The sequence below is a fragment of the Apis laboriosa genome, unplaced genomic scaffold (genome assembly GCF_014066325.1).
Source record: "Apis laboriosa isolate Shangri-la unplaced genomic scaffold, ASM1406632v1 scaffold33_cov142, whole genome shotgun sequence".
In the NCBI taxonomy this organism is placed as follows: Eukaryota; Metazoa; Arthropoda; class Insecta; order Hymenoptera; family Apidae; genus Apis; species Apis laboriosa.
Window position 1 is genome coordinate 388,487 of NW_025222887.1, and position 15,187 is coordinate 403,673.

At 18.6% G+C, this 15,187-nt stretch overlaps 2 protein-coding genes across 5 annotated transcripts; both read left to right on the top strand.

Moving 5' to 3' along the window:
- Positions 1 to 314: 314 nt before the first annotated feature.
- LOC122714571 (zinc transporter 1) lies at positions 315 to 9,839 on the top strand. Its single transcript, XM_043936016.1, has 8 exons — positions 315 to 584; positions 3,096 to 3,280; positions 4,446 to 4,668; positions 5,433 to 5,694; positions 6,650 to 6,767; positions 6,977 to 7,192; positions 7,584 to 7,694; positions 9,511 to 9,839. Exons 2-8 carry the CDS (start codon positions 3,104 to 3,106, stop codon positions 9,706 to 9,708), a joined length of 1,305 nt encoding a protein of 434 aa, XP_043791951.1. The 5' UTR covers positions 315 to 584; positions 3,096 to 3,103; the 3' UTR covers positions 9,709 to 9,839.
- A 602-nt stretch (positions 9,840 to 10,441) lies between these two features.
- On the top strand, positions 10,442 to 14,785 carry LOC122714576 (trans-1,2-dihydrobenzene-1,2-diol dehydrogenase-like). Of its 4 annotated transcripts, none has more exons than XM_043936028.1 (5): positions 10,442 to 10,565; positions 12,398 to 12,599; positions 13,338 to 13,629; positions 13,860 to 14,257; positions 14,517 to 14,785. In XM_043936028.1, the coding sequence occupies exons 2-5, from the start codon at positions 12,398 to 12,400 to the stop codon at positions 14,618 to 14,620; spliced, it is 996 nt and encodes a 331-aa protein (XP_043791963.1). In that variant the 5' UTR covers positions 10,442 to 10,565; the 3' UTR covers positions 14,621 to 14,785. The 4 variants fall into 4 exon arrangements, with proteins under 4 accessions (XP_043791963.1, XP_043791961.1, XP_043791964.1 ...); XM_043936026.1 differs by lacking the exon at positions 10,442 to 10,565 and adding an exon at positions 10,807 to 10,852; XM_043936029.1 differs by lacking the exon at positions 10,442 to 10,565 and adding an exon at positions 10,854 to 10,885.
- The last annotated feature ends 402 nt before the right edge of the window (positions 14,786 to 15,187 follow it).

The window sequence follows — 15,187 nt, forward strand, 5'->3', positions numbered from 1 at the left end:
CAAAAATTAAAACTTTAGTAATATTTTTATTCTTATTTTTTATTTTATATTAAGCATTACTATCTCTCTGACATTTGTATTGCAAATTTTCATGGTATATGTATTATAAATTAAAAATGAAAGTATGTAAAGACTATATATATATATATATATATATAGTAAAATAAAAGAAGTTTACTTTCTATATATAGTGTGTAAGCATAGATTAAAACTCACTTCATTTTTGCTAGTCAATTTCAGATCATGATATCGATACGATAACTGTTGGTAGTTTTAAAAAGATAATAGTATGTGAGTATCTATCTTTATTGTTACTTTGTCAGTGGTTTTGTAACGTAATGTACAAGTTTTTTATTTAACTATAAAATTTAGTGTGAAAGTTTCATCATTATAGTTTTTCAGAAATGAATTAATATAGTTAGTGTTTTGAAGTTTTTAAAAAATTCTAATGTCAGTTTTTATTAGTTCTTGTGCTTGTGTATACACATCAATACTGTGTAACATGTCTATAAACAGTTCTTGTTGGTGTTACTTGATACAATTTTGATACATTATAGCAAGAATTGTAATACTTTATTATAATTGTAAGTATATGTCATTGCGTTTATAATATCTTATTTAATTCTATGAAAATGGAATAAATAATGTTATTATTATTCATGAAATATTTTTATTTATACGATTTTTAACATTTATATATATTATTATATATATATAACAATTATTCTTTTTATTAAATAAGGTTAAATATTGTATACATAGAAATACATATAGAAAGAAATACAAATTATATATTTTTTTTGTAAAAGTTTCAATTTTAAAAGTTATAATAAATAATAAATTAAAAAAAAAAAAATTGTTATTATACGATAACAAAATATTATATATAATATTATAAAAATGAAGTGAGTTTCTAAATGGTTATATTTAAATCTGCCATTATATTAATATTTTGTAATAATCATTAGCATTTATAAAAAACAATTCTTCTTGTGAAATAAAATTTTAAATTTTATATTAAAAATAAATGTTTTAATAATATTATATTTAATATTTTATAATAATTCATATATCTTATTTATATACAATATATGAATATGTTAATAGAGAACACATAATACATAAATATTACAGAAATAATTAAGATATATTAGAATAATTATTAATTATAATTATTAAATTAAATATTTAAAATATTTTAAAATTAAATAATATATTTTTTATTGATTTTATTAATTATTAATTATTAATAAATAAAATATAGAATGTAACTATTTTTTTATAAAATTTTAATGTCATTAATTATTTAACAAATTTTTTAAATAATTTTTTAATAATAACATTAATTAATTTTTTAAATTATATTATTTAAATAATATTTTTAAAAATTAATAACAACAATTATTCATCATTAATAAATCTTCATCATATTTTAAGAATATATAATTTTTTTTAAGAATAAAAATAAAAATGTTAAATAATTTCATTAAAATAGAATAAAATAGATAAATTATTTCATAGATGGATTATGAATCAAATAAAGTTTTATGTTTTTAAATAACATAATAAAAGAATTATTTAAATAAATCTAAGATATAGCATTAAATGCAAATATTTAATGAGTAAATATTTTTCTTAAATTTTAAAATTATTTTCTTTTTGTATATAAATATAAATATATAAATATAAATAAAATAATTTTTTGAAATATTTAATTTGTGACAAATTTGTATATTTAATATTATTTAAATAGAATTAAAGAATATTGTTTTTATATAAATTCTTCTTTTCAGTTATTTTTTTTTCATGATAATCTTAAAAAAATACATGTATAAAGATGTAATTTATAATAATAACATTCGTCATTTATATGACAATAAACTGCAGATGCATGATAAAAATGCAAAAAGCATATGATAATTATATTATATTTAATTCTAAATATAAATATTAAAAATTAGTATTAATAATATATTTTACAGTGATTATGGTTTGATTTATATGTGGTTGAATTATGATAAATTATTATCATTTTTTTTAAATTTGATATCATATAATTGATGTTTATATATTATTGATGATATTATTATATATTTAATTGTAATTTTTTTCACATTTTATAATTTTAAAGTTAATAATTTGAATCAAATATTTTTTTTATTATTTTTTATTATTTTTAGCAATAATATTAGAATTATTCAACTTTTAAATAATGTTATTTTATTTTTCTAAATTTTCGGACTTTTTAAAATTTGTCGAGAAATATTTTCATAAAATTCGTTTTATATTGCTTATTGCTATGATAATTACGCTAAATTATTTGAATTCAAGATAAATTGCTACATCTAATGTTTGATTAGTAATCGGAATTGTAAATATATGATATATATTTGAAATATCAATATTAAATCATCAATTTATATCAATATTAATTATATATCATTGTTATTAATTATAGGTATAATAAGAAAATTTTCGATCGAATTAAATTAAGTTATAACGAAATAATTCTATATAATAATGATATATGCATGTATATGACAGAAATACATGGCACAAAATTTATATATTTTTAAATATAAATGTATAAAATATATTTTTGTCCAGATCTCACCATTTTCTATAAAAATATGCATTTACATACATTGCGTAATTTATTGATAATCAAAAATTTTGAAAAATTTTTGGATTTATTGAATTAATATTTATAAAAATATTATTTTTTAATTAATTAATAATTAATTAATAATTAAAAAAATAATAATAATTAATAATTAATAATTAATAATAAAGCATTTCATTTATATATACATATCTATTCAAAAAAAAAATAGATTCATTTCTTTTTGACAAGTTCTATAAAAAAACTAGTTTTACATTTTTTAATTATTTTTAATTTTTTACATTTAATATTTTATATATTTTTTTAATATTTAATATTTTGTATTTTCTATTTTACTATATATTTATTATATATTATATATTAAATTTTATATAAAAATTAAATTAATAAGTTAATTAAAGTTAATAATTTGAATCATAAAATATTTTATATTATTTTTGGCTTTTATATAATATTTATATATTATTTTTAGGTACAAACATGGGTCGTTACACTGGAAAAAAATGTCGTTTGTTAACGATGTTATGGCTCACTGCTCTATTTTTCTTAGTAGAAATAGTCGTGGGATATGTGACTAACTGTATGGCTTTGATAGCTGACAGTTTTCACATGTTATCTGATGTAGCAGCTTTGGTCGTTGCATTTCTTTCTGTAAAGGTAAATAGCGCGATATGAATAATAAGAAATTTATATAAACAAATGTATACTTTGTATGATTGAAGTGTTAAAAAAAAATGAATAAAAGAAAAAAGGAAAAAGTATTAAATGATGAATAATCATTAAAATAAGCTTTAAATTTAGTCCCGAAGTATGTACTACCACTTATGGAAATATAAAAATGGAATTGATAATACGATTTCTTTTTGTTTTACGATCAAGAGATTGAATAATCCGAGAATCAAACAATCGAATAATACAAGAATTTTTTTACTGTTATAAAAAAAAAGCTTTTAATATTTTTTATCTCATAAAGTGATAACTATGCTATTTATCATTTTATTGAATCTGAGAGATAAATTAACATCTAACAAAAATTACAATAATTGTGCTAAAAAAAATATAATAAATTCTATATTATAAAATAATTATAATATTTTATTGATTATCATATATGAATTACTATATATAGTATATATATTAATTTTAATATATATTAAATTTTGTTTCGATTTCTAATTTAAAATCGATCTTTTAAAGATGTTTCATATAGTTTCATATTTTGTATTAAAATATTAATATTTTATATTAATGTTTTATATGTTTATATTGAATTATTTAGAAAGTTTGTAATAAAATTAAGAAGAATTTAAAGATGAAGTTTTTACATTGAATTTTATTTTTATTAAATTTAAAGCTTATTTTAATGATTATTCATCATTTAATACTTTTTCCTTTTTTCTTTTATTCATTTTTTTTTAACACTTTATCTATTTTAATCTTTTTTTTAAAGAAGTTTCATATATTTAAGTGATGACTAATATTAATATTCAATAAATGAAATATAATTAAATTACAATTGCTGATTCTTCATTGATATGAAGAATAACATTAATAGAAATTTTTTTAGATTAATATGTTTTTTTAAAATTATTTTTAATTGTTTTCAATGAATTCAAAAAAAAAATATTTGTCCGAAACGTAATTTAATATTCATTGATATCAAGAATAGATATTGATTACATTTAAATTCAATTGTGGTAAAAAACATTACGAATTTTTCAACTATAAATTCTTTCTAATTGTTTTTATATATATTTTTAAGATATTATTTTATAAATTCCGTTTTATATATTATATATATATATATTTTTTTTGTTCACAGATGTCACCAAAGAAATGGTCTAAGAATACATTTGGTTGGGCCAGAGCTGAAGTTTTAGGAGCTTTGGTAAATGCCGTTTTTTTAGTCGCATTGTGTTTCAGTATTACAGTGGAAGCATGTAAAAGATTTATCGAAGTAGAAGAAATACATGAAGCTAAATTGCTTGTGGCAGTCGGAGCTCTTGGTTTATTAGTAAATATTATTGGATTGTGCTTGTTTCATGGTGAGTTAGTAAAAAAAAATATCATATTATAATAATATATAGATTGACAATTATTTTATTTGTTTTCAAATAAAAAATTTGAAAGAGAAAAGAGACAAATTTCTTATTTAAATAAATCGAATCTGCATATAGACAATCGAATGTATAACAAGAAATTTTAAATAAAAATAAAAAAAGAAAGAAACAAATTCGATTTTCTTATTTAAATAAATCGAATTTGTATATAGACAATTGAAAAATATATAACATAACGCACAATTTTAAATAAAAAGAGCGAAATTCATATTAATAAATATATTTTGCTAATTTTTTAGTAAAAATTTTTTTATATACAATATAACTTATTTCTATTATAATTTTCAATAATTTTCAAACATATTTAATTCTTCTACTCATTATAATAATATTAATATTTCTAATCCGCGTAAATATTTATATAATAATTAATATTTCTCATAAATAATTAATAAAACTTTTGATTGTTAATCAAAATTTGTAAATTTAATTTAATTTAATTTATTAATTAATTAATTGTTAATTTAATTAAATTTCAAATTAAGAATTTTCGATATTCGGACATTATAATAGTTAATATCGATATTGATGATTTGATTATTGAGATTTTTTTCTCAGCGGAAATTAATAATAATATATATATATTTATATACAGTAATAATATTTCAAAATATTATTACTAATTAATTATATAATTATACAATTATACAATTATAATTAATTATACAATTATACAATTTTGATTTCAGAACATAGAAGTTCTCATGCACATTCACATGGCATATCTCGAAGTCATAATCGATTAAGTACTCTAGTTGGAACAGATGACAATGAAAATGATGAATCTTATAGGCCAGCGACGCCGCAAGTAAAAAGAACACATGGTCATACACATGATGCGAGTCAAATGAATATGCGTGGTGTATTTCTTCATGTACTCTCAGATGCATTAGGATCTGTAATTGTAATAGTGTCTGCTTTAATTGTTTGGTTGACGAAATGGGAATACAGGTAATTAAATATTATACATAAATTTTATTATATATAAATTGTTTCATATAGAAAAAATCACAATCAAAGTAATTTTCTGTATTAAAAAAAAGATTCATGAGATTTGCAACAAATGTTGGTGAATAAAACTGAAAATATTGAAAGAAATTCATTTAAACATAACAATAGAATAGAATCATTTTCAGATTTTTTATGGGAATACTTATTTAAATATAGCTTAAGAATGGCATGATCTCAAACAGGAGAATTTGGATGCAGTCTCCTATCTAAACCACGGCAAGTAATGCCTTAAAAAACGACTATTCAACCAAAGAAAATTATTCCTTTAAAAGATCGACTATAATTAAAAAAGTATTGTAGGATCTGCAGATTGGGGCAAGTGATCTTGTGCAGTTTAAAATGAATACATACAATTATAAATAATTAGATGTATTTTCTTAAAATTAAAATACTTTACCGATGATTCTTATAATGTTAACGATTCTGACAATACATAACTTTCGTTATATAACTTTCCTACGCTAAAAAAATAAATACTCTTAAAAACATTTTACTAAATTTTGACTAAACTGAGCATGAATCTTCACACAATATATTTTAACATTCACATTTTTTTTTTCTTTCTCTTCGCACTTTTTTCACATCAAATGTACACGTTTCTCCATTCCTATGATAGTCCGTCAAGCGTTCGATTTTTCCATGCAAAATTCAAACCTTAATTATCTTAATTACGTGCAATAAACAATTTTACTAAAATTCCTACAATATAATTCTGTTACAATTAATAAAGATAGCTTTAAAGATAGCTTTAAAAATAGAAAATTATTCATAGAAATAATTCGTTTGAAAATTGTCAACAAGAGTGACATTGATCATATATATATTATTGATAGACTTTTCAATTTTCATGATAATTTCTTTTTTTTTTATATTTTCTTTTTTTTTTTTTTCACAGATTTTATATTGATCCAGCTCTCTCGCTTTTGTTAGTTATTCTTATCTTACGTTCAGTATGGCCATTATTGCAAGAATCTGCATTAATTTTACTACAGACTGTACCAACACATATCCAGGTAATTTCAATCATTTGAAATAATATAATAAATTATTATTATTATATATATTTATTATTATATATATATTTTTTATATGCAACATATTATTTGAAATATCATATACATTTATTCATATTTTTATATATTTTTCATATTTTAATTTTTATATTTTAAATATATTATTTGTATAAATAATATTAATCAACAATTAAAATATTTTATTTTAGGTTGATGCCATTCAACAACGTTTACTGGAAAATGTTGATGGAGTTTTGGCTGTGCATGAATTTCATGTATGGCAATTAGCTGGTGACCGTATTATTGCTTCAGCTCATATAAGATGCAGAAATTTATCAGAATACATGAAAATTGCAGAACAAGTAAAAGAATTTTTTCATAATGAAGGTATACATTCTACAACAATTCAACCAGAATTTATTGATGTAAGTAAATTATATCAATAAAATGTTGTTAGATTTGATAATATTCATTTAAATAAAAAAATAATATATTGTTTCCATTAATAACTTCTTAGAGATTTTTTCCTAAATTTTTTCTCTCTATTATGAGAAATTAAAATATTTAATTGAAAAAAATTGTCTATATTTTGAAGAAAATATTTTGCAAAAATTTTATATACACATTATTTATATAAATTTAAACATTATTTATATTTATATTATTATATTTTTATTATTATTATTATATTTATATTATTTATATTATTTATATAATGTATATTTTATATATCTTATTTATATAATGTATATCTTATATATTTTATATAACATTGTCATATAATAATATATTAATTCTATATTATTAATGTTTTAGTACCATTCTAATAGTGAAGTTAAAGAAACACCAACTGAAGATTGTGTATTGGATTGTCCAAAGACTGACAAACCTTGCAATCATGCAACATGCTGTGGTCCTTCTAAACAGGTATATATATTATATTTAAATAGATGTAGTTTGATTGAGTTAAAATTTGCCCCTTCGCTCCTGCAGTCTAATTGGAACACAGATACAAATTCTACCTATTCTGCCTGTCCTAAATCAAAGTGTCTTGGACGATGTTTAGAAGCTATTAAATCAGATTCAAATACAGTTATAGGTAACTGTTATTTGTTGTTTATATTTCATTGTTTCAATTCTATTCTACAGTAAAATATTATACAATCAGCTCTTTATAATAAATTATTAAATCGTTTCTTATTGAAATTGAGCAAAGACATTTTGAAAGCATAATAATATAAAATATAAAAACATTCATAAATATTTAAAGACAATTTTTTTTTTTATATAAAATCAAACTTATTATTAGTATTTTTTTTTTTTTTTTATAATTCTTTCTTTATCTGCTTCTACTTGTCATCCGAGAATTTAGCATCTATTTGTAACAATAAGAAATGAGTTAATATATATTTTAATTTATAATTAAATGTTATAAAAAAAACGTAATTTTTTTCTTTATCAAAAGGATATAATTTTTTTAAATATTCTCTATATTGCAAGTTATATTTGTGCATAATTATTTTTGATAATTAATATTCAAACGAAAAATTATTTCCTTTTAATTTAACAATCCAAATATATTTAATATTTTTATATCTCTTTCAATTTAATTCTCTTTCAATTTGTTTAGTTTATTATAGTACATGTTTAAATTAATTATTAATACATTATTCTCTTATACATATAATTTCAAAGTAATTATTTAAAAAAAAAATATATATATTTTTATAAAAAAAAATATATAGCATTTTCTTCATAACAATTTTTTTGTGCAAATTCAATATCATCTTTATTAGTACTTTTTATAAAATACATGATTTTTTTTTATACTCATAAAAAATAGAAATACTCATTGCTCATTGATTAGAAATAGTGAAAGCAAATTAATAAATAAATAAAAAAGAAATTAAAAAAATAATTCAAATATTGATTAATAAGGTTTTATATACAAATACTTGCGAAATTGAAATTTTTTTAAAAACAATAATTAATGTAAAAAGTTTCATTTTGAATATTGCATTTTTTTATAATAATATGAAATATTTGCTTTAATAAAAATATATAGCATATTTGCTATATATATAGCAATATTTGCAATAATTGATTATATTGTATTAAATAGATATATTAAATAGATTATATTAAAATAGATGGGTATTATTTATATCATTCAAGAAATAAAAAGTATTTTTTTCTATTGATATTTTTGTTACATATATATATTGACATTTATGTTATATAAAATGATATAATTATAATATATAATTATTTTAATGATGAAAATATATTATCTGTTTTTTATTCTATTTATTTACATTTACATTATTGTATACATTAAGAAATTTTTTCTATGAGATATTAATTAAACTAAATTGGAAAATTAACAATATTATATAAGATGATACTAAATAAGTCGTACATATATTTCTATTTTATTTCCGATAGTTCTAAGTTTAGAAAATATTATTCTTTTTGATTGTAAGAAATTTTTATTCTGTATTTTTTTTTGTCGAATAAATCTATTTTATCCTATGTTCTATATCTATCCAATATGAACATTTTTGAAAAATATAATATAAATTCAAATATATGTTAACAATAGTTCAACAGACATCTTAATTTTTACAAACAAATATTAATTTTATATATGTTCTAATTAAACATTTTAATCCTTAAATTAAACATTATATGTAATAATGTTTTTTAAACAAATTTATTATATATGTATATGTACATTTTACAGGGTCGTGAAACGCCTTCACCAGGAGAAACACCATACATGTGTAGACAACGTAACAGTCTTGCACGTTCCACTGGTTCTATAGGAGGAACCGAACAACAAGAAGTAAATGAAATGGAACGTGGACATTTATTATCACTGCCTGCTTCACATCACTCCGTCCAACTTCCACATTCTCATGTTAATACACCTGTTGTCTAAGTTATAATCGTATTATCAAATATCTACCTCTGTAACACAATCTGCGGCGCGTTACAATGTTATTATAAAAATTCAATAAAGTAATATACACGCTATATTTTATGATTATTAAAGTTAATAAAAAATTTTAATTGCTTTTTATTATCTATGTTATTAATATCCTAAATTTTATAAATTTTGAAGTTTTAGACTCTATTCAAAATAATAAAATATTCTATTCAAAAATAATATAATAATTTTAAAAGAAAATATTTCACTTCTTACTATTATTAATTATATTTGAGTTTATTTCCTACTTATAATAAATATATATATAATTATCTATAATTGATAATGTATTGAAATAATTAAAATCTTCATTAGAAACATAATAATAATGTGTAAAACATATATAACATAAAGAAAATAATAAAAAAAATAGTAATGCCATTTTTACAGATCATTTTACAATATCAATGTTTACAAATGAAATTCAATATACAAAATCGAAAAATAGAAGAATAAAGATAAAATAAGAATTAATCATCAGCGCCATCTTTTGAATATCAAAGATAAAATCTTTTTACTATCATTTTAAAAAATATTCAAAAGATGGCATTATTCCTAAATTTTTCTTTTATCTTGCTTTAAGATATCAAAAAATATTTTTCATATATGAAAGATGGTGCTGATAGTCAATCTTATCATATCTTTATTCTTCTTTCACTATTTTTTATCCTTTCTTTATGTATGTTTCATTTGCGGCATTCTATAGATGGCGCTGATTTCAATATTTTTATTCTATTTTTGTCCCTCTTTTATTATTTGTTTTTTTCTTGTTTATATTTATTCTTATTAGTGTGTGATCATCAGAGAAAGTATGTGATATTTCTTTCATTTCTTTAAAAAAAAATATTTTTTTGTTTATTTCTATTATTTAATATTGAATATACTTCTTATTTAGGTTAGCAAGGATCATAATTTGTTATATATTAATATAATACATGTACAATATTTGCTATTTTTTAAATCACTGATTAAAATTTATTATTTTTTCAAAAATATATGACAAATTTAAGCACTTTTAAAAAAGATAGCGTTATTTTTTAATATTAAAAAGTATTAAAAAAATTAAACAAAACTTCGGAATTATGATAATTTAAAGGTAATTTTAGTGAAAAAAAAAATTATAAACACAGTATGTATTTTTATATATATATTTATATTTATATATCATATTTTCTTGAATTGAATATTTATGCACGTTAAAAATAAGAATAAATAAAAAAACATATAATATATTTATTCTATTAAAAATTATATTTTTATTTTTTCTATACTTTATTTTATGTTTATTTTTAATTAATTAACTTATTATTATTATTATTATTATTATTATTATTATTATTATTATTGTTGTTGTTGTTGTTGTTGTTGTTGTTGTTGTTGTTGTTGTTGTTGTAAGACTATTTAAAATAGGATAATTATTTTTTAAATATAATTTTTTAAATATTTTTAATATATATATATTTTTACAACATTTTGATTTAAAAAAAAATAATTATGTATTAAAAAGTTTTTGTATATAATATTGTATGATACATATTTGATTATATAGCTCTTAATCTATGACGTTTATAAATTATCTTAAGAAGGTTATTTGAAAGTCAATGATTTTTATATATAAGTTTTTCTTGTAACATATGAAGTTATAAAGTAGAAAGAAATATATAATTTTGTATTCATTTTTTAAGCATTGTAAGTTACAATTTATTTAAATTAATTTTATTAATTTATTTAAATATAGTTAATAATTTCTTTAATTTATTTTTATCAAATAAAAAGATTATTGATTTTATTTATATCATTAATATTTAATTTATCATGATATAATATATATATATATATATATATATATAAAATATTTTTTAAAATTGATTTTTTATTTTATATTTTAAAAACAATATCTAAATAAATTAATTGATTTCATTTATTATTATCATATTAAATTTTTTAATGAAAAAGTTATTTAACATTAATAATATTATGTAAAATAATAAATAATATTTATTTGTAAATTTATTTTCTTTTATTTATTCTTTTATTTAACATTCAATTTTAATTAAAATTTTTTTCGATTGTTTTTAAATTCCAATGGATGTAAAAATAATAAAAATCATATTTTGAAAATATTTAAATTTTTTTTTTTTATGTATTCAGTAGAAAAATAATTTAAAAATGCTTTATATCATTTTCAAAAGTTATTAGATATAATACTTATTATTAGATATGATATATAATATTATAATATATTATTATTATAATATTATAATATCTATATATTAAAACTGAAATATTATACATATATGTGTTTGTTTAATGATTTGATTTTTGTTTAAATTTTATTTTATAATTTATATTAAACATTATTTTTCTTTGGAACAAAAAAAGAATAATCAAAAATATTTTTATTTTGTACTTATTTATGTATAAAATTATTTTCTTATCGATTATGCTATAATTTATATTTTTTATTTAAAAATACATAATATATATGCATACCTCGCGCTTGGTACACACATCGCGCGCGCGCGTACGCGATAGCATATATTTGTATATAACTTTAAATAAAAATTATAAATTTAAAATTACATAATTATATATCATTAATATCAAATGATTAAATTATTTATTAATTACGCTATTACAGATGGCTATTCATTGGGGTATAGCAGGTGCTGGAAAAATATCACATGATTTCGTATCATCTTTACAAACATTACCAGAATCTGAGCATATAGTAGTTGCAGTAGCAGCACGTGAATTATCAAGAGCACAAAAGTTTTCTAGTTTGCATAAAATTAAAAAAGCATTCGACAGTTATACAAAATTAGCGGAGGATAATGATATTGGTCTGTTATACATTAAAAATTATAAGTTTTTCTTAAAATTATATAAAATCTAATCAAAAAATTTTATTTATTTATAAAATGTAAAAAAATATAAATTTGAAATTTTTAGAAATTATTTTTTTTACGGAGAATTATTCATATTTTAATTATTTAATTTTTCAAATAACTGAATTATTTACTATTTTAATTATTGTAATTATTTAGTTATACTTATTATCATGTAATAATACTAGCGATTAAATTTTGTTATATATTTAAAAAAAGTGGCGCGAAGATTTTAAAAATGATTTAGATAATCTTTGAAGATGCAGTTATAAATCATTTAAAATGATATATTATTTATTAATTGATGACAGATTTAAAAAAAAAGTATTATTGCTTTCAAAAAAGTTCATCATGAAATATGTTTGTCTTCTATGGATCAGAAAATTATATATTCATATTAGCAAGAAGTCTTATATATTATATCTATTCTAAATCAAAATTAATGTTATAGAATTTGAATTTATTTTTGATATGATCGCTAGAAAACAACTCGATTACTTGTCAAAATCGACCGAATCAGACATTAAATATATAAAAAAAAATTATGTTTTAAATTGTTTAAAATCGACCATTATCAGGCAAAAAACTATTGTTCAGCAACTTATTTAAAACAAATTTTACAAAAATTTTATAGTCCATAATTTTATTTTAATATTGATATATTTTTTATAGTATTTCTTTTCAAATTTACAGATGCTGTATATATTGGAACGTTACATCCTCAACACTTTGAAATTGCCAAATTAATGTTAAATCATGGAAAACATGTTTTATGTGAGAAGCCTTTAACTATGAATCTAAAGCAAACAACAGAATTAATAAATTTAGCAAAAGAAAAGAAATTGTTTTTAATGGAAGGTATTTGGAGTAGATGTTTTCCTATATATGAAATAGTTAAAAAAGAAATTGAATCTGGAAGTATTGGAGAAATTTATCAAGTTTTAGTATCTTTTGGATTTAAAATGCCTGATGTTGAACGATTGAAGTACGTAATGATCATTTTTTATATTAAAAATAAAAAGCTTAAAAATTTCTATAAATTTCTATGTATCTAAATAATTAAAATAATTAAAATTTCAAAAATTGCAAAAATAAATTTATATATTAATAAACATAATTTAATTTATGATGTTTTTGAATATTCTGCTGTAGAAAATATATCCTAACTTTCGAATTTATTATATTATATTAAAAAATATATTTTTTTTTGCTTAGTATAAAAAATCTGGGAGGAGGAACTGTATTGGATTTAGGAATATATGGAATACAGTTTGCTTGTTTAATATTTGATAATGAAATGCCTCATACTGTACAAGCTACTGGTTGTTTGAACGAAGAAGGAGTTGATCAATCTACATCTATTAGTTTTCTTTATAAAGGAAATCATACTGCAACTATTCTTACTCATTCCCGAGTTGATTTGCCCAATGAAGCTTATATTATTGGTACGAAAGGAATGATAAAAGTGCCAAAGTTTTGGTGTCCGACGACTGTAGAATTGCCGAATGAAATAGTAAATGTTTCTCTTCCTGAAACTAAATCCAAGTTTAATTTTATTAATAGTGTTGGATTGAGTTATGAAGCCAATGAAGTTCGCAATTGTATTCTAAAAGGTATTGTTTTTTTTTATTTATTTTAAATTAATAAAAAAATATTATTGAAATGTAAAAGTAAATTATTTTTATTTTGATTAATTTAAAAAAAGAAGAAAAATTAAAATATATTTTATTTTAGCATTTTAAAAAAATTTTATTTGCACGATGACATAATATCGTTTTCGAATCACTCAAATAATTAGTTGATGAAATTTAGGTATACTAATTCTATATATTAATTAAAAATTGTTTGTTTAATAGTCTTTTTTCATTCTAGGTATGATTGAAAGTCCTAAAGTACCACATAATCTTTCTTTATTAATTGCACAATTAGAAGATGAGATTCGAAAACAGATTGGAGTTACATATCCTGAAGATTAAATTACTTTGAGAAAATTATTTTACTTGATTTAATATGCTCGATAAGAAACATATTGAAACTTAAAAAAAATATTTTTATATAATAACAATAATATATATATATATATATATATATACACAAATTATATTTAATAATATCTATTGAAAATAAATATGTTGCACGAATGTATTTTATTTTTATGATATTTATTCTTATGTTTATTTTATAATCCATTTGAGAAACGGTGCATAAATTTTTTATTTCAAATAAACTGTGTTAGTACATTATTATATCATATATCCATCGGATATAAAAAAAGATAAAAGAATCATATAAAATATTTATAAATATATAAAATAGCAGATCAATTTTAGAAAAATAATAAAAACAAAAATGTTCTTTTATATTATATATTTTTCTATGTATAATTTTTAAATTTAATATTATTTTGACATATATATGGATAAAATTGATTGTAAATTATGTTTTTTTTTTTTTTGATAATTCAATCATCTAATTGACATAAACAAGCTACTCCTCTTTTAATCCAATGAGATTCTTTGACTTTCGTCGGGAGCAAAATATAT